The 26,868-nt window shown below is 38.5% G+C and overlaps 1 protein-coding gene across 2 annotated transcripts; it reads right to left on the bottom strand.

Moving 5' to 3' along the window:
- Positions 1-5,099: 5,099 nt before the first annotated feature.
- nudcd1 (NudC domain containing 1) lies at positions 5,100-23,048 on the bottom strand. 2 transcript variants are annotated; one of them, XM_035431294.1, is made up of 10 exons: positions 22,841-23,048; positions 21,395-21,549; positions 19,505-19,690; positions 17,859-18,042; positions 15,540-15,731; positions 14,212-14,407; positions 13,038-13,158; positions 11,669-11,794; positions 6,665-6,824; positions 5,100-5,577 (listed from the first exon to the last, which is right to left on the bottom strand). In XM_035431294.1, the coding sequence occupies exons 1-10, from the start codon at positions 22,953-22,955 to the stop codon at positions 5,291-5,293; spliced, it is 1,722 nt and encodes a 573-aa protein (XP_035287185.1). In that variant the 5' UTR covers positions 22,956-23,048; the 3' UTR covers positions 5,100-5,290. The 2 variants fall into 2 exon arrangements, with proteins under 2 accessions (XP_035287185.1, XP_035287184.1); XM_035431293.1 differs by having other exon boundaries at positions 14,212-14,419; positions 22,841-23,047.
- Between the last annotated feature and the right edge of the window lie 3,820 nt (positions 23,049-26,868).

Below are 26,868 nucleotides of genomic sequence, written 5' to 3'. Positions count from 1 at the left end.
ATCCTACATTCTTATCAATTTAAGCTACCCTCCAAAAATAAACATAATAATAAAATAAAAATCATTCACAATTGTAACCCTCAAAAATAGCTTTATAAACCATTCTTTTGAAAACCAAAAGCGAATTACACATTCTTACATTTATATTAGCATTATTCCATAATTTAACCCCAACAATAGAAATACATCTCCTTTTAATCCCTTTTTTAGCTTTTTGTACAGTAAACTTACAAACATCTCTCAAATCATATTTGCACTCCTGTATTGAAAAAAACCTTTGTACACAGTCTGGGAGTGACTTTGTTTTAGCTCTAAACATGATTTGCATTATTTTATAATATACCAAATCATTAAATTTCACAACATGGGATTTTATAAACATTGGATTAGTGTGATCATAGTAACCAGCCTTATTAATAATACGTATGGCTCGTTTTTGTAGTATGACTATTGAATTTATAGTCATTTTAAAGGTCGACCCCCACAATTCCACACAGTAAGATATATAAGGAAGTATAAGTGAGCAATAAATTATATACAAGGCCTTATAATTTAATATATCCCTAGATTTATACAGGATTGCTATTGACTTTGAAATCTTTCCTTTAATATAATCAATATGTTGTTTCCATGTTAATTTATGATCAATCACAACCCCTAAGAATTTTGTCTCAAAAACTCTTTCAATTTCAATATCACAGATTTTTAATTCAATATCCCCATCAATTTCTTTTTGATTACCAAAAACCATGAATTTAGTTTTCTTAATATTGAGAGACAATTTATTAACATCAAACCAAGTTTTGAGAATTTCCAGCTCCCTTTCAATAGCATACAAAAGTTCCTTTAAATTTTTCCCAGAGCAAAATAGATTTGTATCGTCTGCAAAAATGACAAATTTTAACATTTCAGTAACATTGCAAACATCATTAATATAAAGTAAGAAAAGTTTTGGACCAATCACCGATCCTTGGGGTACCCCACAGGTGACCTTCCTAAATCCTGACACAGTCTCATTAATTTGCACACATTGCTGTCTATTTTCCAAGTAGCTTTCCAGCCAAGAGTAAGCTATACCTCTTATTCCATACTTCTCCAATTTTCTCAATAATTGGCTGCGATCTATAGTATCAAAAGCCTTCTGTAGGTCAATATAAATACCAATAGAACACTCATCATTTTCAACTGCCTTTGTTATTTCTTCTACCATCTCCATTACTGCATATGTAGTAGTTCTATTTTCCCTAAATCCATACAGGTGTTCACTCAATAATTCATATTTACCAATGAAGAGATCCAATTGTTTCACAAATAATTTCTCTAATATTTTTGAAAAATGAGGAAGAAGGAACACCGGTCTATAATTATCCATGTAGTGCTTATCTCCATTTTTAAATATTGGTATTACCTTTGCTGATTTCATATTATTAGGAAAAACACCTCTTTGAAAAGACAGATTACATATATAGGTCAGAGGTCTTACAATAAAATCAATTACTTCTTTAATAATTACCATGTCAATGGAATTTATATCAGTTGATGTTTTGTTTTTGAATTTTCTTACAATTTCAATTATATCAGTTTCATTTACCCCATAAAGGAACATAGAACTGATATTACCATTAATCAGATTATCAAACAAATCTTTTTTATCATCAGGCACAACAATTTTGCTGGCCAAAGTAGTGCCAACACCCACAAAATAGTCATTGAAATCATCAACAATGCTTTTTATATTGTCCACTGTAGCATCAGAGCTATTTAAAAAATAACTTGGAAATTCAGTTATAAGATCTATTCCGAATAATATGATTAATTACTTTCCAAGTCCTTTGAATGTTGTTTTTACTCTCCTCTAATATTTTATTGTAGTATTCCTTCTTCTGTAATCTCATAATGGAAATCAATTTATTCTTATACAACTTATATTTTTCTTCACTTTCACTGGTTCTCAATTGTAAATATTTCTTATAAAGTAAATTTTTCTTTTTGCATGCCCTTTGCAGACTTTTTGTCATCCATGGCTTTCCTTTATATTTATCCTTCAACCAGCACTTTCTAATAGGACAATGTTTGTTATATAACTCTATGAATGTGAACAAAAATGCATCATAGGCCTGATTAGGATCATCAACATACACCTCATCCCAGTTGTAATTTATAAGGTCCATCTTTAAGGCCTCAATTCTTTCTGGTGTCCTTATTCTTACTAATTTACAAGAAGGCTCACTCACACCAACTGAACATTTAACCTTTAAAGTATGTGAAATCACAAAAATAGGAAGATGATCACTGATATCACTTAAAAACAAACCACTTGTTGCTTGGCCATGAACATTAGTAAAAATGTTATCAATAAGTGTGGCACTTTCTTTAGTTATCCTACTAGGTTTATCAATAAGGGGCCAGAGACCAAAACTAAACATTACATTACAAAAGTCTGTTGTTAGTTTATGTTCATTATATTTTAACAAGTCTATATTAAAGTCACCACAAACAAAAAGTGATTTCTTATGACATACTTTCCCAAAAATATCAACTATGGTATTCATAAATTAATCAATGCAAGAACCAGGCGTTCTATATATGCAACTCAAAATTATACTCTTAAATTTAGTAGAATGAATTTCAATTGTCAAACTCTCCATGATATCATTAACAATTGTACTGTCAATTACCTTACACTGAAAATCTTTCTGTACATAAAAGGCAACGCCACCACCCCTTTTATTTATCCGGTTTGCATTAAAATTGTCATACCCTTCTAACACAAAATCAGCACCCTTTTCATTTGTTAACCAAGTCTCACTTATGGCAATGACCTGAAATGTATGTTTTAATGATTTTAAATAATCTTTGATTTGAACAAAATTTGTATAGAGGCTTCTGCTATTAAAATATATGATTGAAAAACCCTCCAAATGAAGACTATTAAACAGATTCTCAGAATAATATTCAGAATTTGATTTGTAATCATTATAAAAATTTGCCTCAGGATCAATGTTATTTTCAAAACTAAATGATTTATGTTCAATCAAATTTAGAAAACTTAGATTTAACTCCTCCTCACATTTTTTCTTGTTACATATATTCTCAACTAAGGAATTTTCATTCTCAGAGAGATCACTACTCTCAGTTTCTTCAATAAGAAAATGAAAATCTTCATCTGTCATTTTATGAAGAAAAAAAGTGGCTCCATTGCAACCCGACCCCATCTATAAACATTGTCACTTATATTAATCCAGATCTCTCAGATTCCATACCACAACCACCTTGGCTTGCTCTGGTGGTCCATTTAACCTTATAAACACTTTTCCATTCCTTGTCCATGTTGCTTGTATTTTGTTTTGCTTTCTGAGAATACGGCCATTTATAGCAATTTCAGCATTTTTCTTCGTCAGGTGCTCATTTACATACATCCCAGTATCCTTAAGTTTTTTGGACTGTCTCAACACTTCAACCTTATACTTTCGATTTGCAAACCGGACAATTGTTGGCTTGTTTTTTTTATCCTTGCGTGGGATAATGTTACAGGCTGAAATTTGCTGTCTCTCTAGCTGAATGTTCTTACTGCTCAGGAATTGAACCACTTGTTGCTCTAAAGTGTGCAGCTCCTCAAGTGGTGCCTCCTCACCTTGTCAGACACCGGCTGCAGCCCTGGCATAGCTGCGATGTTTGGTATCCAGCCCAGTGATGATAAGGTCATCCGCATGGGAGTACTGCTCCAAGTCGTCAATCCTTTGTTCCAGCAGTTCGATCCTCTGGTCTTTGGTTGATTGTAACCCTCAGCTCATGGACCTCCTCAATTAGACCCATGAGGTTAACTTGCTGTTTTACCACTTTGCTGATCTCCTCAGAGATAAAATTGAGGGATTTTTTAATCTCTTCTAATTCCTCTGCCAGCTTTTTGGTTGTAATCGCCATCTTTTTTCAAGAAGGTCACAAAAAAGAAGAAAAAAAGAATAAATTCTGGGTAAGCTTAAGGAAATACTGCTCTGTTGCCAATCACCATGTGCTCCCAGGCCCTTAACAATGTCCTTGATAAAAAAAAACACCAAATTGACACAATTTCCAAAAAATGGAAGTAAAACATTACTGTGCCATCAGCAATGATTTAATTTTGAAAGTATGGCACCATATTTTGGTGATTTCTGAAGGATTGCAGAGAGACTCTGAACAGGGGAAAGGCAGTGGCAGCCATCTTGGGTTTGTCCAAGTGAACTAATAGAATCCAACAAGCTATCTACCCTGCTGTGTACCAGAGCAGCTAGCCGGATCAGAGGTGGTTTTCCAGCTAGCCACACAAAAAAAATGATAAAGAATTTTCTAAATGCATTTTTGTAGCCCGACATGTTTATATGCAATGATAAGCCTATTCATTTTTGTGTCATTATTGGCAAGCAAGCAAGAAACAAAGTGAGAAAAATAGTAGCTTAAAGTTTTTGTTCAAGATGTGTTATTGGTTGAAATTATATCTTGTGTCCTATTATTGGTACTATTTACAGATGTCGTAATTGGCTGAAGTACTTCTGAAAAAGACATTTTGGTTCAACTGGACATTGACCAACGGGATGAATTAATTGTGGGACTGCAGGCAGAGAAAAAGAACAAAAGAAGTTTGGAGCTTTATTTTGCAGCTGTGTGAAGTCGTATCTGAATTTTGAGCATTTACATTCAGAGGGTAAAATTACCTCTGGTTGGGTGCGTTAACCTAGTTGAAATGAATATGCTCCATGCTTTCTCTACCTCTTCCAAACTCCAATCATCAAAACATTTGGTTTTTTAACACACCTATTATTTCCACAAACATATGGAATGAGCAAAATTCTCATTTACAAAACAGTTTCCTTCAGAGGCCTAGGGAGTTGTGCCTGCTTGGGTCAATTGGTGTCTTGCTGTGCCAACTTTATATGACATATACTCCTATGATGCAATGACTGCATATTTAGTAGACTAAGGAGTGAGAAGAAACAGCAGCTGGCGGAATGCACACTGTGCTTTTCTAAACTGAAAGACCTTGTAGCTATGAGATGGGTCGACAAAAACCACAATAAATGGTTTTCCGAAGCAATGGCAAAAATGCATGCAGAAACTGGAACTGAAATCTGAGAATTTTTTATTACATTCCTCTTTACAATTTGAATAATAAAGCAGAAGTGTATGCAGTTATTACAATCACAGGACGCCCAGAAGGCCATATTATATGGGAATCATACTTTGGATAAAAACATGAAATAAAGAACATTAGACATAAGTGAAACACATTTCTCTGTGGAATGGGAGATGAAAACTAATTATTTACTCTCAAAACAAAAAGGTTTCTTGAGGTCAAGACAAAGAGTCGTTCATTGGTGGCTCTGAAGCCCAGGACTGTATCGTTGGAGTCCAGACTTGCAACCTGTTGCTTGGCAACCTGTCCCACTTTCTTGCCTTGCTTCCTGTTGAACAGCACAGTGTCCACAGGAGATGGCTGCCGATAAATAAATACCCTCCGCAGACACTCTCCCAGTGCAGCGTAGGAAAAGTTAGGAGCACAGGTGGCAAACTTCTTATCACGTTTTGATGCCTGGACATATCCTGAAATGTTACAGAAAAAAAGCTTTAATTAGTCTTCATAAGTTAATTTTAGGAATGAAAAGCCTGTAAGTCTACCGTATCAGGACCAACTTATCTGATGCTCATCAGTTCTATTTTTTTGTTCCAGCCCCAAAAGTAGAAAATATTAAAGTTTTTAATAATTTTTTTTTACTCTCAAAGAAATGTAAATTTAGTATTTTTAGTCCTCATTTAAACATTTTTCTGATTTGACTAATTTTGACAAATAAAAATTCAAATGTGGTTGCATGTGCAGATAAACTGACTAACTATACCCATACTCTAGTGAACCCAGAAGCTATGAGAAGCAACAATTCACAATGAGCTCCATAATGTTTGGGACAAACTCATTTTTTCTTTGTTCATTTTTTATTATATTTAATACAGTTTCCTTATAATTGAGCTATTTTGTGACATTTTCATGCTCCAAGAGGTGAGTCGTAATCATGATGTTTGGGACATATCAATGCTACGTAAATGAAAGTAGTCAAGTTTAGTACTTTGTTGCATAACCTTTACATGCGATGACTGCTTGAAGTCTGTGACCCATATACATCACCTGGTGCTGAGTATCATGTTGTGATGCTCTGCTAGGCCTGTACTGCAGCCATTTTAAGCTCCCTGTTGTTTCAGGGTGGACTGCTTTAAGTTCTCTTCAGCTTATGAAACCAATGTACAATTGGATTCAGATTGGGTTTGGGATCATTGTCTTGCTGTAGGATGAAGCACCATCCAATGGGTTTGGGGGCATTTGGTAGAACTTAAACAATTAAGATGGTTCTGTATACTCCAGAATTATTTCTGCTGCAGTCACATCATCAATGAAGACAACTGAGCCAGTACCTGTGGCAGCTATTCATGCCCAAACTATACCACCATCACTACCATGTTTCACAGATGATAATTACCTGTGCTGCTGCAATACAACAAGAAATATTAACGACACTAGCAAAACACTTCTGTAAACATTTAGTTCATGAATGCAATTTCTCTAACTTTATGCCACTGCTCAAGTCAAACAGAGAATGAAAAATGCATCTTTCCGCAGTGGGATTCAGGACTGACTCACCGAGGGCATTGAAGGTGGCAATATGCTCCCACATGTTGTCTGGCTGGGTGGGGCGGGGCTGCCACACTAGGGCATCCACATCATGGCGTACACAGAAACAGGGCATCTCAGACGGACTGACGTCAACAGCAAAGAGAAACTGGTGACTTCCCAAATTCACCTAGTTATAAGAGAAATAAACAGCTATACCTAACTTGTGGACTGAATTACACACCACCCCTTTTCATTGAAAGGGAAGCAATTTCAAATAAATATTTTTTTTTTCTCCAGTTTTCATTTGGAACAGGTACACACGTTACAGCTAGACGTTAAAAGCAAGAATAGTTTTTAACATTTTTGTACCTCCTATCTTGCTTACCTTAAAAAAATATAACTTTAATAAATAAGTGGTAATGTTTCTTCTGGATAAAAAAAACTCAGAAACTGTGGCCCACCATAACCCGACCGCTTATAAATCAAGCTAATCAAAATGAGATTCATGTTGCGTAGGCTACAACAGGAGCCAAACAATGCATTCACACAGCAATATTTAATTGCAAACATACCCTTCCCCTGTAGTTTGACATCATTGTGGGTCCCAGAATATGTACCTCAAACGCAAAGTCATGCAGCCAGCTTTGGTTTTTCAGCTCTGTGAAATCATCGGTCTTGCCTACACTCTCCAAAAAGCCACTATTTTCCCCACTCAACCATCACAACCGCTGGAAAACTTTACCCAAACTTAACCAGCGGACATTTAAGTGGTAAAGCAAATCATCAGCCTGCACTGCTGTCCAGTAACTAAACAAATTTACAAAGATTTAGCCCCCTTGCTTTTACAAAGTTGATTTACTAATACTTTCACAACTACTTTCCGTATTCCAGTTGTAATATAGATTTACACAGGGCCTCTTGGTGTATGATACAGTGCAGAAATCCGTGTTCGCTGAATCCTCTTTTACTTTGTCTTTTATTCTTTTCAGAAGACCCACATTTTTCCCAGAAAGATTTGAAGATCAATCTGTGGTTGCATTTGTTCAATATCAGATTGAATCTTCTGAAGCATGCAGACATGCAGTTAAACAGGTCCAATCCAGCAGTTTCCCATCATTGATTCCGTAACAAGAAACTGCTCTGTTATTTCAACGTTCTCATTTATTCCTCTGGCAAAGTAGTTGTGCTGTGTAGAGGATGTGCAATAGAAAAAAAGAGAAATCCTTGATTTTGCTGTTCAATTGGGAATTGTTTTGTTTGTGAGAAGCTAATCCACGCAAGAATGGTCTTGTTTTCAGGGAAAACTAAGCTAGCAGTCTTACCACACAGTCTTTCAAATATTCTCCTTAGGTCTGTAAGGGTTAAGAAGATATTCATCACCTTACAGTATACTTGTATAATCAAGAACAAGGAACCTTTTTTTAATCTCTCCACATCTTGGACAAAAAATGGTGTACCAGCTCAATCTGTGAAGACTCATCTCTTCAGAATGCCCCATGGCTCATCTGACCCTCTTAAATGATTCTCTTAATATTTTTTGTATAATGTTATAGGTAAAGCTTTTTAAAGATGGGTTATCTGCATAGCGGTATTCTGCTTACAATACTTCCTGTTGGTTTGTTCAGTTAACTTTACACCTAATGATTATAAATGGGCCATCTTGCACATACAGTATCGCACTTCAGTATTCCTGAGACTCATATCGATGTTAAGAGCTTCTATTAAGAGACCATGCTTCTACACTTACATTCTCACATGTTCATTCTTTGCTTGAATTGAATATGTAATGAGCTAGGGTTTATTTGTAGCCTACCTGTACATTGGGGTGTGCAGAGATGCCACTATTTTTAATATATTTTTAAACTGATAAAAGTATTTGTATCTGCATTCAGATAGACACTGGAAGTTGGGGTGGTTTAAACCGGAAGTTACACAAAAGTCATGAGGAACACATTTTTAGCTTTCTGGCAAGTATGGTGGTGGCAAGTATCTTTTGACGGGGCCGGCGGCCAAGTGTCTTTTTTGATGGGGGCCCGGCGCGGGCCAGCGACAGACTGATGGCACCATTAAGGTAGGGCCCTATAGTATCTGTGATAACAGAATTACGGACGAAATCGCAGAATTGAGAATATAAAAAAGCTATAACGCAGATTCCATAGGGCCCTACATTAAGTCAGTGCTAAATGCTGACTGGAGATTTGAAAATATAACTACGCAATGTGAATGTTGTTATAAATAAGTAATTTATTCAACACACATTTTAAAAAAATCAACAACTATTTACAGCATAGCATAGTCTTACAAAGAATCTGACAACAATGTACAGACTTGGAATGCTGTGTTTTCAACAACAACAAAAGAAATTAAATTAAATAATATCAATTACGAACCGGGTCCAAGTTGTCCTATTCATTGGAATCGTATGGCTCAGAGCTTATCGATTCCGCCTATCAAAGCCAGCATGTTTTTACGACAGCTGCGCATTGCAAAACAATGACGTAACGCCTTGGGGGAGGCACGCACGCAGGCAGCCTCTCTCTTTTGGACGGCAGCGGTTACAACAAATTTGATCCGGGCTGCCAGCCTTAAAACATTCTGTTGCGATAAAGATTCTAAGACAACTCAGCAATTTCTCTGGATTAACAGGTTATTTTCTAGCCTGAAATGCGATCGTATTACTAAATGGCTACACATGTCATGTAACGTGCAAGTAGTTGGCTATCTCCCTGGATATGTAATAGTAAATAGTAAATATTTAAAAATATAGTCAATGTTTTTACCAATAAATAATAATAATAAATGCGATTTTATCCATGGAAATAGCTATACAAAAAGGCAAAATAAATGTCGTGTTTGTGATTGCCGTCGTAGATGTCAGAAGGAAATGTCACTGATAAAAAAAAAGGTTTGCTCTCTTTGCAGTGGTTTGGGCTGGAAACGAGCTGTAAGAGCAGGATATGCACAACACTGCCTACTGATTGGCTACTGAATCTTACAACAATGTACACCCTTGGAATGCTGGGCACATTTCAACAACAACAAAATACCTATGTATCTGTGTTACTGACTGTTTGGCTAGCTAGCTAAGTTAGCTAAATGACCACATTGTCGTGCACATCAATGTCATCAAGCTAACGTTTTTAATAAGTGAAGTCGTTATTTCGATGGCGCTTAATAAATCATGTAATGTTACAATGTATCGAACGTTACATTCATGCTACTAGTTTAACGTTACCTACACACTGCTTAAGTTAATATAAAAAGAATGTACTCACCGACGAGATGAAGTGATAACACAGTTTGTAACGAGGTTAGTTAGCCTACTAAAGAAATGGTCCCTTGTTAGGTACCGTTAGCTTGTGATAGTTGGAAGCATCAAGTGTTGAACGTCACTCTATGCACAATGAGGGTAAGACCTGCTGTTTCACGTTTTAACCAACAGATGTCGCTGGTGAGCTTTCCAACCGAGCCGCCCCACTGTAACTGTAGTTTAAAAGCATCTTAAAAATACATACATTTTTTTTTTTTTTTTAATCTCCGATGCTTAGGCCCGGCGGGCCGCCGAGCTTGAAATGCACTGGCGGAAACCCAGCTATTTATCAGTTTTACTGACAATCTGCCTTTGAAAAAATGATTCTGCTCTCCTATTGGTCCAAGTGCCAACCCCTCTTCACTGTACCAAACAGAGGGCCGGAATCTGCCAGATCATTTAGTATAGTCACTCAGCCAGAAAGCAACATACTGTGTAATGCAGGAAAGTGTTGCTCTTCTGTTAACGCGGAATAACTATTGATTACGCTCCGAGTAGGCCATCACTGAATAAAAAATACATGCAGTATGTGAAGGACAAACATTTGACAATTCAAAGGTAGATTTTAGGTATAATAATCTATCTTCATGCTACCTTAAGCAGGTTAGTTTGTATTTTGGTGAGCGACACGTGCAAACACTGCACTCGCTAGTCTGCGCAGTCTTTGAGTCACCTACAGGCAGGGCTGGAAATGGGGTGTGATGATGTCCAGGTAGTAAATATTAAGTGCGGATGCAGTTCTGTTTCAAATTGGCTCAGTTGGGCAACTTTTGAAGAAGGCTCTGAAGTTCTATTAATTTCAAACGCTGACGTTGCGTTTGTTGTAGATACGCAGCCAGTGGGAATGCAAGCCTCTCTCTCTGCGAGCACTCAGAAGGCTTATTATTTGTTGGGTTTCCTGGCACTCTGCTGTATTCTGCGAGTGTGACTGTGTCCTGAGATTATTACAGTAAGTTACCTAGCAACTAGGTTTGCTGAAATTATAGTTTTTGGATGATTGTGACAACTTTTTGCCTCCTGTTATGTATGCATGCTGCAAACTGTAGAACCTAGCTAATTTGCTTGCTAGTTTGCCATACTCTGTGGGGGATCTACTCGCACTCGATAGCTGCCTAACACCACTAGCTAGTGAGCTAAAGTTGGCTAACAAATTGGAAGCTTTAGATCAGAAATCCAGAGATGAGGTCCGAAGCGAGGTGGTGATAGGAAGTAAGGTGACAAGACATAAAGGCTTGGTACCTCGCAAATACGAAGTGCACCAATTGCTCAGTATTTTAGCTTTCCAAAAAAAAAAAAAAAAAAAAAAAAAACCTCTTTTGTGCAATACGGCTGGTTGTCTCAAAAGCTGGTTTGACTTCTACAGAACATTGTGTGTTTGTGTTATTTTAAGTTAACAATGGCCAGCTGGCACTCTTCAGTTGGAACTATAGTAGAAAAGGGAACACTCCCCACATCCCACATCCCAAATCCCTGACCCCTGCCCCCCCCCCCCCCCCCCCCCCCCCTTCCACGCAAGGTTGGAATTATCTACTGTTAGGACTTGTTGATGACTAGTTGAGGGCTAGTTATATCCTAATATGCAAGACAACAGAATTGAAAGAAGGTGTACTGTCATCAGTACATTAGAATGCTTGGCACACTTAATTGCCTTTAAGTAATTCATCAATATTACAGAGGTTCAGATGAAAAGGCCTGATAATAAAGGACAGAAAAGATCTCACCACATGGGTAGGTTTCATTGTCTCTCCATCAAACCGCATCAGACTTGAGCTGTCCTCAGGGAAGATATCACAGTCTTCCAATTCTTGCACATTGCATGGAGGTTTATCTTTCTCTGGGTCGTCAATCTGGAAATAAAATAAATGAATATTATTTTAATTTTGTTGAAGACACATTACCCTTAACAGCATTTTAGATCCAAACAAAGCTGGCAAAATGCATTTATATCAGCAGAATCAAAATTATGTTATGTTATCTGTTTTTTTACGTTAACTTATGTTTTTGTTTTGTAAAACAGCCATATATAGCTCCAAATGCACAACCTCCAGTAATTTGGATTATATGTGAAATGCACAGCATCACGACAGACAGCAGACTTGCAACCCAGTCTCATAATTATGATCACCAAAGGAAACAAGACCAGGTCTAAACCTAGTATATGGCTGGACCTAACACACTTCATCTGGCCGACCAATGGTGTAACTTCATAACTTGGCCGACCAATGGTGTAACTTCATCACTCAGTCACAGACATTCGCATTTATAGGGCTGGCCCTACTGTTGCGGTCCAGCCAAAAATGAATTTTCGTAAATAAATAAAAAAACAGCACATATTCTTTTACTATATAGTATGGTACTGCATGTGGGTGTACACTACACAATGCACCAGGGCCAGGTGAGTGAAGTATTTCGGGCATCTCAGGTTTTGTTTTGGCAAAAAATATAATTCTCTCATGCTACAGTCAATGCTGTGGAGGCTACACTCTTTATATTCATTGTTGAACCAGTTTTGAACAATCAAAGTCCCTCCAAAGAATGGGAAAGAAGGGCAAAAAGATCCTGTCTACCCTGGGCAGTGTGGGCTGGTTAAGGCAAAACTGAACTGGGTCCGTAATGTAGTAATTAATGTGCAACAAAAGCTGAAGCAACCACACAAATTACTTTACATATGCTGAATTTAACAAATCTAAAATAAAATCAGTAAGTGCATCTTGTATTTTCGGATTTTAAAACTATTTACATTTTTCCTTAAAGAGTAAAGAAAAAAATCTCTTGGGATACGAACACAATTTCATCTATTCACCAGGTGAACAGGCCCATTTGGATAAAAGAAGATGTATTAATTGGTTTTAGACTGCAGTGCTTTAGACTGCAGAACAATGCTTTGAACAAGACAGTAGCAACAATCAATGTAGTAGCAACACTCTACATATAACACCCCAGAAATAACATTAGGGCTATGATAACCACCAACTTGTCCTTTCATTTGACAGTTCATGGCATGGAAATGGGCAGCAGCTGACTTGAAATTGAATTTTTGAATTGTCTCAATCAGCTGAACACATGAAAGAGAAAGTTCCAGGAGCTCACCAAGTCTTCTGCATTGACATCATCCAGGCTTGGGTTCACCACACTTTCCTCTGTCCTATCCCTGATCACCAGCTCTGGCCACATGGGCCCTATGTTCTTCTTCTGCAGAAAGACTTCCAGGCTGAGAAAAAGATGTTTAATGTTTAACACACAGAAGAGTATATCCTCATGTTAGTTTACAAATATGATCAGAACTATAGATACAAAAAACCTGCGTAAGGTTTGCAAATGGCTGCAGTGAATGTTCAAAAGACATGATAAAATAAGTTTTGCCATTATTTGGTGTATCTTGCTTTTAATACTACATTTTAATAAGAAATAAGTGAAATAAAAATAACATTTTGTTCAATAATACTACTACTACCAGTAATAATAAAATTATTATTGTCAATATTTAATTATTGCTCAAAGCAATGCTGCATTATTAAGAAAGGTTGAATCTTTGTACTAGCTTCTAACGAAATCGTGAAGAAGTTCCTTTGACAAAAAAATGGCTGCTTAATCAAATTAAGCTGGAGCGTTTACCTTTCAACATTACAAGTTTAAACAATCACTAGTAGGTTAGTTCATCTATGAGCATGCCATGCTGAATAGCAAACTGCTGAAAAGTATGTTCAGAATTTTGAAAACAAATAGTCCAATTATCAGTAAACTGCATGTCCGAAACAGTCTTACCTTACTTATGATATGGGCTTTATAAACCCTGAACTAATATAAAATACACACTTGAATGTACAATACAATCCTGCAAGAGAAATGCTCCAAACTCCACCAGGCGCCTTCCACACACACACACACACACACACACTCAGAAATGTAAGAAAGAGGAAGCCGAGCAGTGCAATGTGACAGAATGTGTGATAATGCTGTGGCTCCGCCCCCCTGCATCTCTCTCTCTCTCTCTCTCTCTCTCTCTCTCTCTCTCCACCACAAGCAGGAAGTGTGTGTAAGACACAAGCAAACAGGCAAGAGCACTGATCCAGACATGCACATCCCTAATTGTTACTTTGGAAACAACCTGGGCATGATCCCTGAACAAGAATGCCTTCCTGTTCTCCAAAGCTTCTCCAACCTCAAATTTGCATAGCTTTAAAAAGGAACGGAGGTAAATATTTAAACAGGTGAACTGTTTACTATGCTTTTTCAGTAGTGCAGCAGTGGCTGTAGTACTTACATTTTGTCATCTTTCATATTCCATGTGCTGGCTGTGGGATCCACTGGAGCATGCAGGTGGCCGTCTATTAGAGGGGTGTAACCCTGAACCCCCACAGACAGGCTATCCATGGATAACTTGAACTGGATGTCTTCCTTAGTGGCCTCATTTGGCAGATGAACTGTCACTGTTATGTCTTCAGCTGTTTGTTGCCAAACATAGATGGGATCTGAAATTACATTAAGAGGTCTTAATGGCATATATCACCGTTTTCAGTTGAAGCATAACATCATTTAACCCCTTCTGTATCGCCCCATTTAACACAAGCCTGAAAATGGCATACCCAAAATAAAAATGGTTACTATTCTTGAACTGTTTTGAATACAGGCATAATCCTGGTCTCTTCTGAAAGGAGACCCTCGGGAGTTTGTTTTCCGATAGAATTACTCTAAATATTACTGAAACAAAGTAACAGAAGTTCAAACACAGTGCAAGTGGAAGTTTTTTTTTTCTCAACTAAAAGATTTTTTTTTTGTGTGGATACAGATGCTTGAGGCTCTGCCTGGTGGGCTAACACAATACAGACACAACCACAATGCAGAACAAATCCTGGTTCAAATTTGATGACAATGCCACCAAAATGACCATTCAGAATCTATACATACTGGAGATAACAGCATTCTTTTATACACCGTATGTTCAGCATGGTGAAATGGACAACAATGATATTTCCTCCAGAGAATTCCTAAGTAAACAATGGAGGTTACAATGGAAGTTAGCACGTTTTTGGGACTAAAATGACTATAGATTTCGTTTACTGGATTCTTGCTGAGTCAATCATACCGATTTTATTATGATGCGTGTCGTCTGTGGATTTCCAAAATGCAAAGAATGTGAGGACCCCCCCAAGCTTGTTTTGCCACCCCACGTTACAAAATAAGGAACCGTTGTCGCTAAAACATTGGCATTATAAAATAGTTTCTAGATATAGAACCGTGAGTTTTAACACTTTCATATGGTGTATCATGTGACTAGACTGATTGAAAATTTCAACATACAAAACTTAAGGAGTTAAGAATTTTCTAAAAAAAAAAATTCCAAGTAGCACCATGTTCCATGTCCTGTTTTCTTAACACTTGACCTACAAAAAACTGGCTTGAATGTTTTCATGTGTATTGTGTAAATCTGTGTCACTGACTTTTTGGCAGTTAATGCAGTGATTAAGCTTCTTTGTCATTTTGCATAATCGAGAGCCCTGGTCCATATCAGGAATTTACTGGGTCGTGACATTTGATCCAGTGATAAATCATCTCATCACTTTGAATGACAGAGAGCAAATGTAGTTTTACCTGTTTTTTGCTCCAGCTCCATGGCCTCTGGTGCAGACTGCCCCACCGGTTCCCCATCAACCTGTGTCAATCTGAAGGGCTTTTCTGACAGCACCATCAGCCCAAGCCCCTGAGGCTCCACAGCAGCATAATGAGGAACACACTTCCCCTGCAACAACCTCCTCCTGCTCACTTCATATTTTTTCCCCTCACCTAAAACATGATATAGGGAAGCCTCAAAACAGTACATGTTCACAGTGTAGTCAGCAACACATTTACTAATTGAATGACAAACAGTGCTGCAGGCACTGTGATTTACAGTGATTTGAAAAAGGAAATACACCCTCCTTCAATGCCTCGGTTTGACATATTAATGTGTAAACTCAGAACTAATGCTCATCTAGTCCTTACCAAGCACTGACAATAGATTTAATCGAACCTCATTTGACAAATGACACAAAATACATGAATTTGTCACTATTTATTCAACCAAAAATAAGCCCACATGCAGAAAAAGTGCATGCCATGATTTTTAGAACCCCATTCATCAGCAAAAACAATTTTCTATATTTCTGTCTCTTGCAAAACTCAGAGGAATTCTGGCCCACTCTTCCTTAAAATAACTGCTAATCGATGTTTGTGGGCATTTGTTAATCAGGGATGCAAACAGATCAGTGTCAAAAAGGTGACAAATCCAAGTACTTGTTAAAGTTAGGGGGGTCTGGGTTCATGCTCCCTCAGGAGAAAGGTTACCATTTAAAAGCCAATTTCTGGTCATTCATTAATATATAACATAAATTAACCCATACTGGCGTCTGCCATATCTTGCTACTGCCATACTATGAGTTTTGATATATATTTAAAAAAAAAAAACATTTATAAAAACCAAAATAGGTCATGGTCATATAAAAATAATACAGATGAGTGACAAGACACAGACCTATTACACTTGCGCCATTATGGTATCTGATAGGCTACACTGACTAGCCAGCTGAATAGCAAATGGGCTAAATGCCAATGTCCACAGAAAACAGTTTGGACGCATTACGAAGGGAGCCAAGCAGTATTCAAATGATTAAACTGACAGTTTTTGGTATCCAGGTGTGGTTTTCATGGTCATTGATTTGCATTAACGTATTTCCATTTAACTGACAGACTTGATTTCACATCAAATGAGTGACGGTTAAAACCACAGCCTTGGATGCAGAGAAGTCAACTATCCATTCAAAAAAGTAGCTTCGGAGGAAGAGAAAGGATCATCACTAATATATACAGCATTCGACATTTAAAACAGCCTACATCTGACTAATATTATGGGATGAAAAAATACTTTTTTTCTGTCCAAACATATATAGTATATACACATATAGACATACATATTTGACACATGGCCATATATACATAAACCGAAAAACTGGCATATCAGTGCCCAGGAGACACCAGCTCCCATTCACATGGGAATGATGTTGCATGCCCATGCAAACAAGAGGGAAATGGTAGGCACCCTTTGGGTGTTTGCATCTCCTATGACTCTGTGTACTTAACCTCTCAGTGCAGATGGGAAACAGTGCAAGTCCTCAATTTCACAATGAACAGGTTGTCTGGCCTACAAAGATATGTGGTGGTGGTCTTCACATTTAGAAGGCAGTTTTCAGAACTTTGGGAGACTTCACAGACCTTGCTCCATGGTTCCATGCTCTGGACCATGTCCACTATGCCATGGTGAATTAGCTTGTCTGTCTCACTGACCCCATTGGCTGTTCCAAAGGGAAATTTCCTTAAAATTTCAACCATGTCAGCTTTATCACTGGGTAGAGACCAGAGGAAAATCAGCTCCCCTGTGTTCAACCAGTTAAAGCACCCTTAAAAGTATTAAAAGCTTTATATAAAAAAAAAATAAAAAAATTAAAAAAACCCCGGTGGCCCATCCTGGTATCCAGGAACACAAGTGAGAATGCTAAATAGCAGCCATTCCCCCCAGGGACCAAATTTGCTGCTATTATTGCTAAACAAACAATTGTTATGGCTCACCTGTCCAACTACACATTCTACACACTAAACACTCTTTCAAAGATATGTATTATTAAAAGTTATTTCTAGATTATTTGTCCAATAACTACAGTATTTGTCCACTAACAAATTATTTTATTCACAAACATTTCATTTGCAGTGTTAAGTTTGAATTAAACATTCAAAAACAGTATCATTCACACAGTGATCTGTCGTGAGTACAGGTAGCCCAACAGGGCAGTACATAATTGCACATAGCATCACACAGGGATGGAGGCGACTGCTCCACTCCATGCATTGTTCACTAAAGTAGACTACAGAGGCACTTACCATGATCTTTTGAGTTACTGATTGTGAGCCATTCCAGAGAAACAAAGAAGCCACTTCCGCTGTCAGCTGATTGTTCCCTCTGGATACGCAGCAGGGCCAGTTCCACTGAATGGGCTGCATCGTGGAGGTGGGAGAGGCTGTGGACGATGATGAAGGGCTCTCCCATATCCTCACAGAACATAAGCTGGGGAAAGGGAACCATCACAAATCAACAGGCTTTCAAACTCAGGATGGCCCCAATGATTTCAGGCATCACAATGGTCTACCATGAAGTCCCTTTGTGAGTTTATGAGCAGATATGTGTGTGCAAGCAATTGTGTACATTTAGGTGTGTGTGTTCCCTATTCTATTAAGTGCGTATGGTGTGTCAGTGAGTGCATGCGCCTGTGAAAAAGAGCAAACAGGCCTTTTCAATAGTCCCAGTCTTCTCATGTGAGTGAGAACTGGTGTCCCACAAGGCAAGCTGTGCGACAGCAATGGTGTGCAACATTTTTGGTTTAATTTTTTCTTCAGTTTGCTATTTTGAGTACTTTATTTCTGTATTAATAATCTTATTTAAAACCAGTTCTGATTCACTGCCCTGCCTGTAGGCATGTATCAGTCCAGGTAAAGGGTGAGGCCAACAGTACATAAGGTTCTGGGTGTAGGTCGGTCGTTTGGGACATTTGGGCCCTGAGGCCATTTCACAAACTGTGATTAAGCAGCAAATCTGACTTATTTCTATAAGTCTGGTTAGGTTCTCAGACAACTCTTTCATGAAGCAAGCTCGACTAGATGCCAGTTGTCACTTAGCCAACATATGCGTTGGGGCTAGCCTGGTCAGGAGCAGGCAAACGTGGTTCAAGCTTGACTTATTTGCAGCAGGTGTTAGTGACATCATCACCAACTCGGATGGACCACTGGCTTAGATGCAACACGTTACAGACATTCTCGCCCCCGCCTCCAAGTAATTCCTTTTTATGTTGTCATTTCATTAAAATATTTACAATAGAATTTTTTGACTGTTTTTAATTTTTCTCTGATCGAATGTTTCAGTCCACATACACTTTAAACAGGCTGTTTAAATAGTCCATGAACATGCACGTAACTTCATTTCCAAAACCTGGCTTTCATCAGGCCTGAATTAGCTTCATGTAGCTCTGAATCGGAATTGATCCAGGCTATGGATCTAACACGGCTAATTCAAACCCGGATTTTCTTAGCCAGCATCATGAAATGCCCCCCTGCTCTGAGGATGGTGTTTTGGTTAATGTTCCTGTTTGTTTGGCTGGTGGTATTTTTTAAATGTTTTTCTTGTTGTTGCATTTAGTCATTTATGTGGTAGCACTGTAAATAAAACTTCACTTTGACTGGCACCGGAGTACTGACGTGCTACCATTTCTTCTGCCATCGACTATTCAGTGCCGGTGTGACAGTCTTGTGTTCCTGGCATGCACGCACCTGTGCGTGCAATAATACAGTCTCATCCTCCCACACAAGCACACAAACTTGCCTATACATGCATTTTTGTGTTTTGTGTGGGCACAGGATTGTGTGGGAGTAAGTGTGGGCAGAAGGTACACGCGAGTCTGCATTTTTATTTTGGAGAATTTTGAGTGACTACAAGCACATGTGTATCTGTGTGAGAATGTGTGTGTATTACCTACCTCCCACCTGCTGACGGCACCCTCGCCCCTCTTTCCAGTGTGCAACAGGTACAGCCTGCCCATTCCGTCAGAGAGAGCAGCCCAGGTAGCTGAGGTGAGGCTGAGAGAAGCACACAGGCGATTCTCAGACCGGTTTTGGTCTGAGAGCATACAGTACACCTCCCTAGGCTTCCCCAGTGCTGTGTCCTGGACAAAAGACATCAAGTGTGAAAGCCTGTTCTTGTTCCTTTTATTCAGTCCTTTGGTAATATAAGATTACCAAAGCACTGTATGCACCTAAAATAAAAAATACATAAATACAAAATAATTGTATAGTACTTTAAACATGGAGAAATTTGAATAATGCAGATGCAGTATTGGATTTGGTAAAAATTATTTGTTTTCTAGCGAGCTAACTGCTGGTTTGCCATTTAGATAATTAACTACTGCTTGTAGGGTACATATCAGGATTGGGATGATTTCAAAATTGAATTCAAATTGCTCTCTTTCAGTTCCATCAGTTAAATTGTTTTCAGGATCAATTCATATAATTCACCAAAAAATAAATTTAACAAGGATAACCCATAAGACCGACACTGTAAAAAAGACTGGCAGAAATACTACCAGTGAAAATGAATAAACATTTAATGAAATGAAAAAACAACATAAATCCTGTTATTTTCTGAGATGGCCATTACTATATAATGAGTTATTGCCATTATTCTACATGACTTTGATATTGTTTTGGAGAAAAAAGAAAGGAAATATGTAATTTTTAAAACAAACTTTCCTGCAAAAAGTAGTTATTTTTAGTGTAAAATAAAGTGTTCAAACACACATGCACTCTATGGCTTGGATGAATACTTGACTTGGATTGGCTGATGACTTTGTGTATGACATTTACTGTATACTGCACAGCAAAATTTGAGCAAATACATCCCATTATTAAAACAAGTTCAATATTAATTTGCACAAATATACTGCATAATGAAAGACCAATAAATTCAAAAAAGAAAATTTTAATTCTATTATAATGGATTCCACAAAAGAGAGATTTAATATGCAATCTTGTTTGAAGCCCAGCATGGTAAAGATACAATGTTCACAGATCTACGGGATTGAGGTGGATGTGCACTATGACTTCCACAGAAATTTAATTCCATATGTTTCAATCCTCTTTGCCCATTGATGTGAATTTCTAGCTGGGAAGTGTCTCCCAGTACTTTTAGAGTAAGTGCTACTGAAGGACAGGAGGTCTTTCAAGCGGCACATTCGGGACAAGGAAAGCATCCCCCTCTAGTGGCAGAGAGAAAAGATTATCGCCATTGAAACTTATTACAATGCAGTCATTTTTGCTTTTGAAAAAAACTGTGATGGTATATCAAAAAGGAGCTAGGAATTGTGTTTTAGAGACACATAGAGTGTGGATGGATGCTTTGGATGGTTGGGTACTGAAACCAGGCACCACTATGGTGCCGGTTCGCATACTACCGGTACCGACTGGACCAAATCACAATGCAAATTTTCGGTGCCTCATTTTGGTGCCACAAGCCTTCACTAGCTAAAGTTACACTTGCTCTGTTGACTCCGTAATTGACAGCAGGTACCATTAGCGAGCTAGCGAATGTTAAACTTGGTCAAAATGCCAAAAGCGAAATGGTATAAAGTATAAATCAGAATTTAAACAATTAAATTGTTCAAATTAAATTGCATTTTTTTGCCTTTGCAGTAAAAAAGGACATTCTTTAATGTCATTGTTTCCCCTCTTTATTTTAAAGAAGGTATCTGTTCAGGCACCGTTCAGGCTCCAGCATAGCTTTTGAAGTATTATTTTTTGCATCAGTATCGACGAAAAAAACAATACACATCCCTAATGTTTTATGTGAGAAACACCTTGACTGGCCTACTTACCAATGTTACACTGAGATTGAGCACCCTGCCCATGCAGTCCATGAAGTACACGCTATCATCATACCAGGGATCAATTTGCAGGTAATTGTACATTCCAAATGCACGCATATGATCCAATGTGTACTGATTGTCCTTCAGTTTCACTTCTGCCACAGCTGAAGAAAAGACGGGAAAATGAAGATGTCACTGATGCTAAGGACCAAATGACTGTATTTTTTCTGGTTCTACAGCTTGTGAAATCTAAGATTTTTGAAACAATCTATGAAAACTTTGGCAACTCATAGTTGGTTCCTGGGCTAACATTTTTGTTCTCTTGTTCTTCCTTGCTCCTGCATTTAACATATGATAAAGCATACAATAGATGATCAAGTACTAACCCCACCACGGCTTTTGCCTGACACTATGATTTTGATAGAAGGAAGTGATTTTGTTCATAAGAGGGAATATGGTTGGTGTGATTCCAGAGGGTACCACCCTGAATAGACTTAGCGTCTGGAAGTGGAAAATGGACGTTCACAATGTTTCAATTTGAAGAGGTTTGGTGCCATTTGGAGAGGTTTTGGGGGCACTTGGGCCCCCCTTGGTAAAACAAAGGAACATTTTTGCTGCTTTGTTCAGTGGACTCCAAACTCTTTTCCTGATGCTGTATACATCATGGGCTATGATTGGAAAAACAAATCTGGTTTCGTCCTGTATCATAAGTACATGTAATCACTGCAGAATTCAGAAAATACAAAATGATTTTTAGATTTCTCTGATGTTTTTCACAATAAATATGTATGTTAACTGTGTGAGACTCCTACAGGAGAAAAAAAAAAACGATAAGCATGCAGGGATGGATGTTGCACAGTTGTCATTTAGTTGAAGCAATTTAACTACAAGTTTAATGGGAAATTAAAACCGGATAATTAAAAGCCAAAATAATTATACATTTAGGCAACGTTGCACATCAGCGTTTTCACTTTGACCTGCATTTGCATTGCGATAAACTAGAAACTGTCAGCGATTGGTGGGCGTTGCTTACAGAGATAAACAACTAAATTTAAAAAATCTTTTTTGGGTGGGGACATATCTACTTGGGCGGGCCGCTCAAGTAAAGTCAATGTATGGGAAACACTGCTTTGGCATACAACTGACTCCACATGGCAGTGGTCACACACGAGCACCAACTTTTTGTTTCTGAACACCTACTTAAACAATTCGTACGACTAGGCTGCCTGTATTATGACAGCCCATGGCTTTTAGGGAAACATTGTTGACATTTTTGGACGAGCTAGGTTCCTATTCCTGACTGCATCAAAGCCTGTGCATGTTATCTACTGGTACAATTAAAACCATCATCAAAACGGCAACACATTTTCACCAGATTGCTGGGTGATGCAGCGATGCAGCCTTAAGGAGTATGACAAGGAATCTAGAAAACATCCGAATTGCTGCTTTACTCACCAGCATCTAACTCTACGTTATACGTTGGCAAAGGATCCAAAGACAGCCGATAACTTTCAAAGTTTGGATCCAGCAATTTTTTGTTAATCTTCAAGGAACTATTTGAAGCAGCCATTATTACTTTGATAAAATGGCAGGTATCAAGTTTTCCCGGGATATGCACGGCTAACCTTCCCTTCTATACAGAATTTGAGCACGCTTCCGAGAGAAGTGTGACGATGCCAGAATAAGAAAGTGACTTCCGGTGAGCGCGAGAGCTGAAAATATCAAAATAGAAGTTACATTTGTATATACAAAAACTAGTGACTATGGCAGACTAAATCGGTCAAAATTAAATGAATACATTGATAATGACATTTATAATGACATGCACTAGCTTTTGCTTCTGCAACTGCACCAGTTGTGACCTTCTTTTGCTTGTACTTGCCTGCTGATTCAGAGGTTCTCTGTGCCAACCAGGACCAGAAAGGCCTCACTAAAGCTTGACCAATTGGTTATTGGGTTGCTGCTGGGACTTGTACCAACCAGATTTTAACCACAAAACTGAGCAGCTGCTTCCACAACAGAAGTTTTGCACAAGGTCCATTCAGTCTCAAATGTCCCCAACCTTTTCCAGGATATGGGAGAAACTCTCTGAGAGGAGGGAGGTAAAATCATTATGAACAGACCCTTCTGTTAGGTGTTCCCAGCAGACCCTTGCTACACGCTTGGGCCTACTTGATCTGTCGGGCAGCTTCCCCCGCCAATTGATCCAACTCACCACCAGATCATGATCAGTTGACAGCACCGCTCCTCTGTTGTCCAAAACAAATGGCTGCAGGGCTGATGAAGTAACTACAAAGTCGATTATCAAACTTTGGCCGAAGGTGTTCTGTGTTCAAACATGGTGTTTGTTATGGACAAACCATAACCAGCACAGGAGTCCAATAACATAGCACCGCTCGGGTTCAGATCAAAGAGGCCGTTCCTCCCAATCACACCCCTCCAAGTTTCATAGTCATTGCCAACGTGAGCACTGAAGTCTCCCTGCAGGACAATAGAAACAGTAGGTGGGGTCTTTTCCAGCATCCCTCCCATCTTCTCCAAGAAGGCCAAATACTCTGAACTGCTATTAAATGCATAAGCACATATAACAGACACCAACGAAGCCAGGGACAATGGCTTGGAGAAGTATTGTTAATAGTGTAAATTCATTAATACCTTACATCCCAAACCACTACTCACAGACAAACCTACACTCTCACTAATGGTCGTACAGTTTATTTCTAATGTGACAACTGCTCATTCTAGTGCTCATAAACCTTAAAATTGATACAGAATATTTTAAAGTACTGCCTGAAGCAATCACACCAGTTTAGTTTATTCATTAACTCAGAATTATGGGACTCAGGCCATTGTCCCATAATTAAAGGAAGTAGATATGACTTCATACGTTTCAAGAAGCTTGCATATGTACTGTACTTTCTCTGCTGAGAGTTTATATATTTTGTATAGTGAATCCTTGAAGAAACCAAGGGGATTAATTTAGTCTCTAAATAAATTCTGCTCTGTAAAAACACCAATCTCTACAGGATACTGCAGTAATGGAGACGCCCTTTTCTAAGGGGTTGATTGGTCAGAAGTTAGTGCTTTTTCACATTTAAATTTGATAGGCTGAACATAACCTGCTCCGGACCAGACAGCATAAGTTAGCATAAGTAGTTGTGCAGCATAAGTTACCATGGCGTTATACCCCGATTTGATGTAAGTCAGCATTGTGACACGGAAAACCCAAGGTTAAACTTAAGTTAGGTCACTAACCCCATAATTTTGCTTTGTAGTACACCCCTCTGGTTGACTAATTATTGTTATTATTATCAGTTGCAGTAGCAGTATATTTATTAAATATTGTGCTTCAAGAATGGACACCTGTATATAAAAATTCCTGTCACTGGCTTTGGTAGTGCCTGAGACTCTGCCTCATTTCACACAGCCGCTATTTGCATATGCAAATTACAGGGCTACTTACAGCTCGTTCCCACTCACTCCCCTTCCTGACAGTTGGGAACAAATAGGAAAGGGAAAACCAAGTGGTTTGATTGTTGGTGTGACAACAATTATGAATAGGTTTTATGCACAGAAGCTTTCCAAAAGGACACCTTCTGACATAAATACCGGGCTTAGCCAAAAAGAGGAAGTGTGCTGTAACGTCGTCGTTGTTGCTGTTCTGGCTTCTGTCGCTGTCCATGTGCATTCGTTGTGAACTCCTCGGTCTCCCCGGCAGCAGAGATAAAGGTTAGAACTAATCTTGTAACTGCCCACAGCTGCGACTGCCAGCCGGCTAAGCCACTCCCCCATCTCTCCACCTGCAGCCAGCACCACAACCACGCCGCCCCCTCACATTTGTGTGGTTCCAAAGGGTACCACCCTTTACAGAATTAGCTTCTGGTAGTAGAAGATGGCTGGGAAAAAAAATGAATTCACATGGTTCCAATTTGGAGAGGCTTGGTGCCATTTGGAGAGGTTTTGTGGACACTTGGGCACACCTTTGGTAAAACACATCAAATTTTGCTGCTTTGTTAAATCGACTCCAAACGTTTTTCCTGGTGTCGAAAACATCCTGGAGTAAGATTGTAAAACAAAATCTGGTTTTGTCCAGTATCAGAAGTACATGCTATCACTACAGAATAAAGAAAACAGAGCAATTTTTGGTAGTAGTAGTAGTAGTGGGGGAAAGGAGGTCAGGAGTGAAAAGTAATGGGAAGCATGCTAGGTTTTCATTTCAACCCTAATTTGGCACACCTGATTCTAATAATTCCAGTTTAATGATATCTCTAGCTGTTGAATGAGATGTTTGTTAGGGTTGGAGTGAGAACCCACAGAACTACAGATATCCAGGAATATTTCAACATAGGGGAAACATTTCAGCAGTTTTAGTTATAGCCAAGCATTTGGGCACTATATTGTACTCTGGTTCACAGTCTGATTACATAAACATGATTTAACTATGCACACATTTGTAGCAATGCACCGTGGGGAAAATGTGTGTGTGTGTGTGTGTGTGTGTGTATGTGTGTTTGCATGGGGTGGGGGGAAGGGCGGGGTGGTGACACTGCTATTTCGATCAAGGATGGGCAAAAGGCTGTAGGCTATTTACCTGCTGAGGCGCACAGTGACAATTCAAACACCATTTGACTCACAGGTGGATTGTAAAGTAGTGCTAACAAGTTTTCAAAAACCCTCCTTAAAATAAAAAGAATTCTAACATGAATGCCTCCTCTCAATTGTTGTGGGTAGTGATGGAGGTATTAGTGGTGCTCTAATACGATGAACATGACTCCCGGGGGGGTATTTCATAAAGCAGGATTACGGAGTTAGGCGGATACCTGCATTGTAATGACAGTAGCCCCGTCTATAGCTTCGTTTTAGAATGAGTGTTTGCGCAGGGCCAACAGTAAGCAAGCTAACTAGTTAAATTTAAGAAGCTGTGTGGCAAGTCCTTACAGGCCATGTTGACCTTACCTTACAGCTTTTTCATCAGCCCCTCTCCAAATCTAATGGGGTAGTACAAATATATGATGTGGTTTCACTTTGGTTCAAGGTTTGAAGGCTTCATTCGCTGATCGAAAAGACAGTAATCTTCTCATGTGAGCGGATGTCTTGGAGCTACATAATGCAATTCTGAAGTACATGCTGTGATTGGTCAGAGTGATGTTGGAAGTGGCAAAAGGATGTCTTAAAATCAGATTGGCTGGACTAGGAATTTTTTTTTTTTTTTTTGCAAATTCTGCTACAAGGATTGTATCAATCTACAAATAAGGGCAGGCAATGCACAAACGTGAACCAGCTGCATTTATTTGCAGATTGGCTGAATTTATTTGTGAATCTGCTGCATTTATCTGTGCATCAGCTACATTTATTCGTGGATCAGCTGCATTTATATATGGATCAATTACATTTATTTGTTTTTGGGATAATAATACCCCCAAATTCAAGGCTGTGTGGTGTGGGTGGGGTTGTTTTCAATTGTTAAAAAAAAAAAAAAAAAA

Source organism: Anguilla anguilla, chromosome 8 (assembly GCF_013347855.1).
Source record: "Anguilla anguilla isolate fAngAng1 chromosome 8, fAngAng1.pri, whole genome shotgun sequence".
Taxonomy (NCBI): domain Eukaryota; kingdom Metazoa; phylum Chordata; class Actinopteri; order Anguilliformes; family Anguillidae; genus Anguilla; species Anguilla anguilla.
The sequence above is the reverse complement of the archived record's forward strand: the minus strand, read 5'-3'. Positions and strand labels throughout refer to the sequence as shown.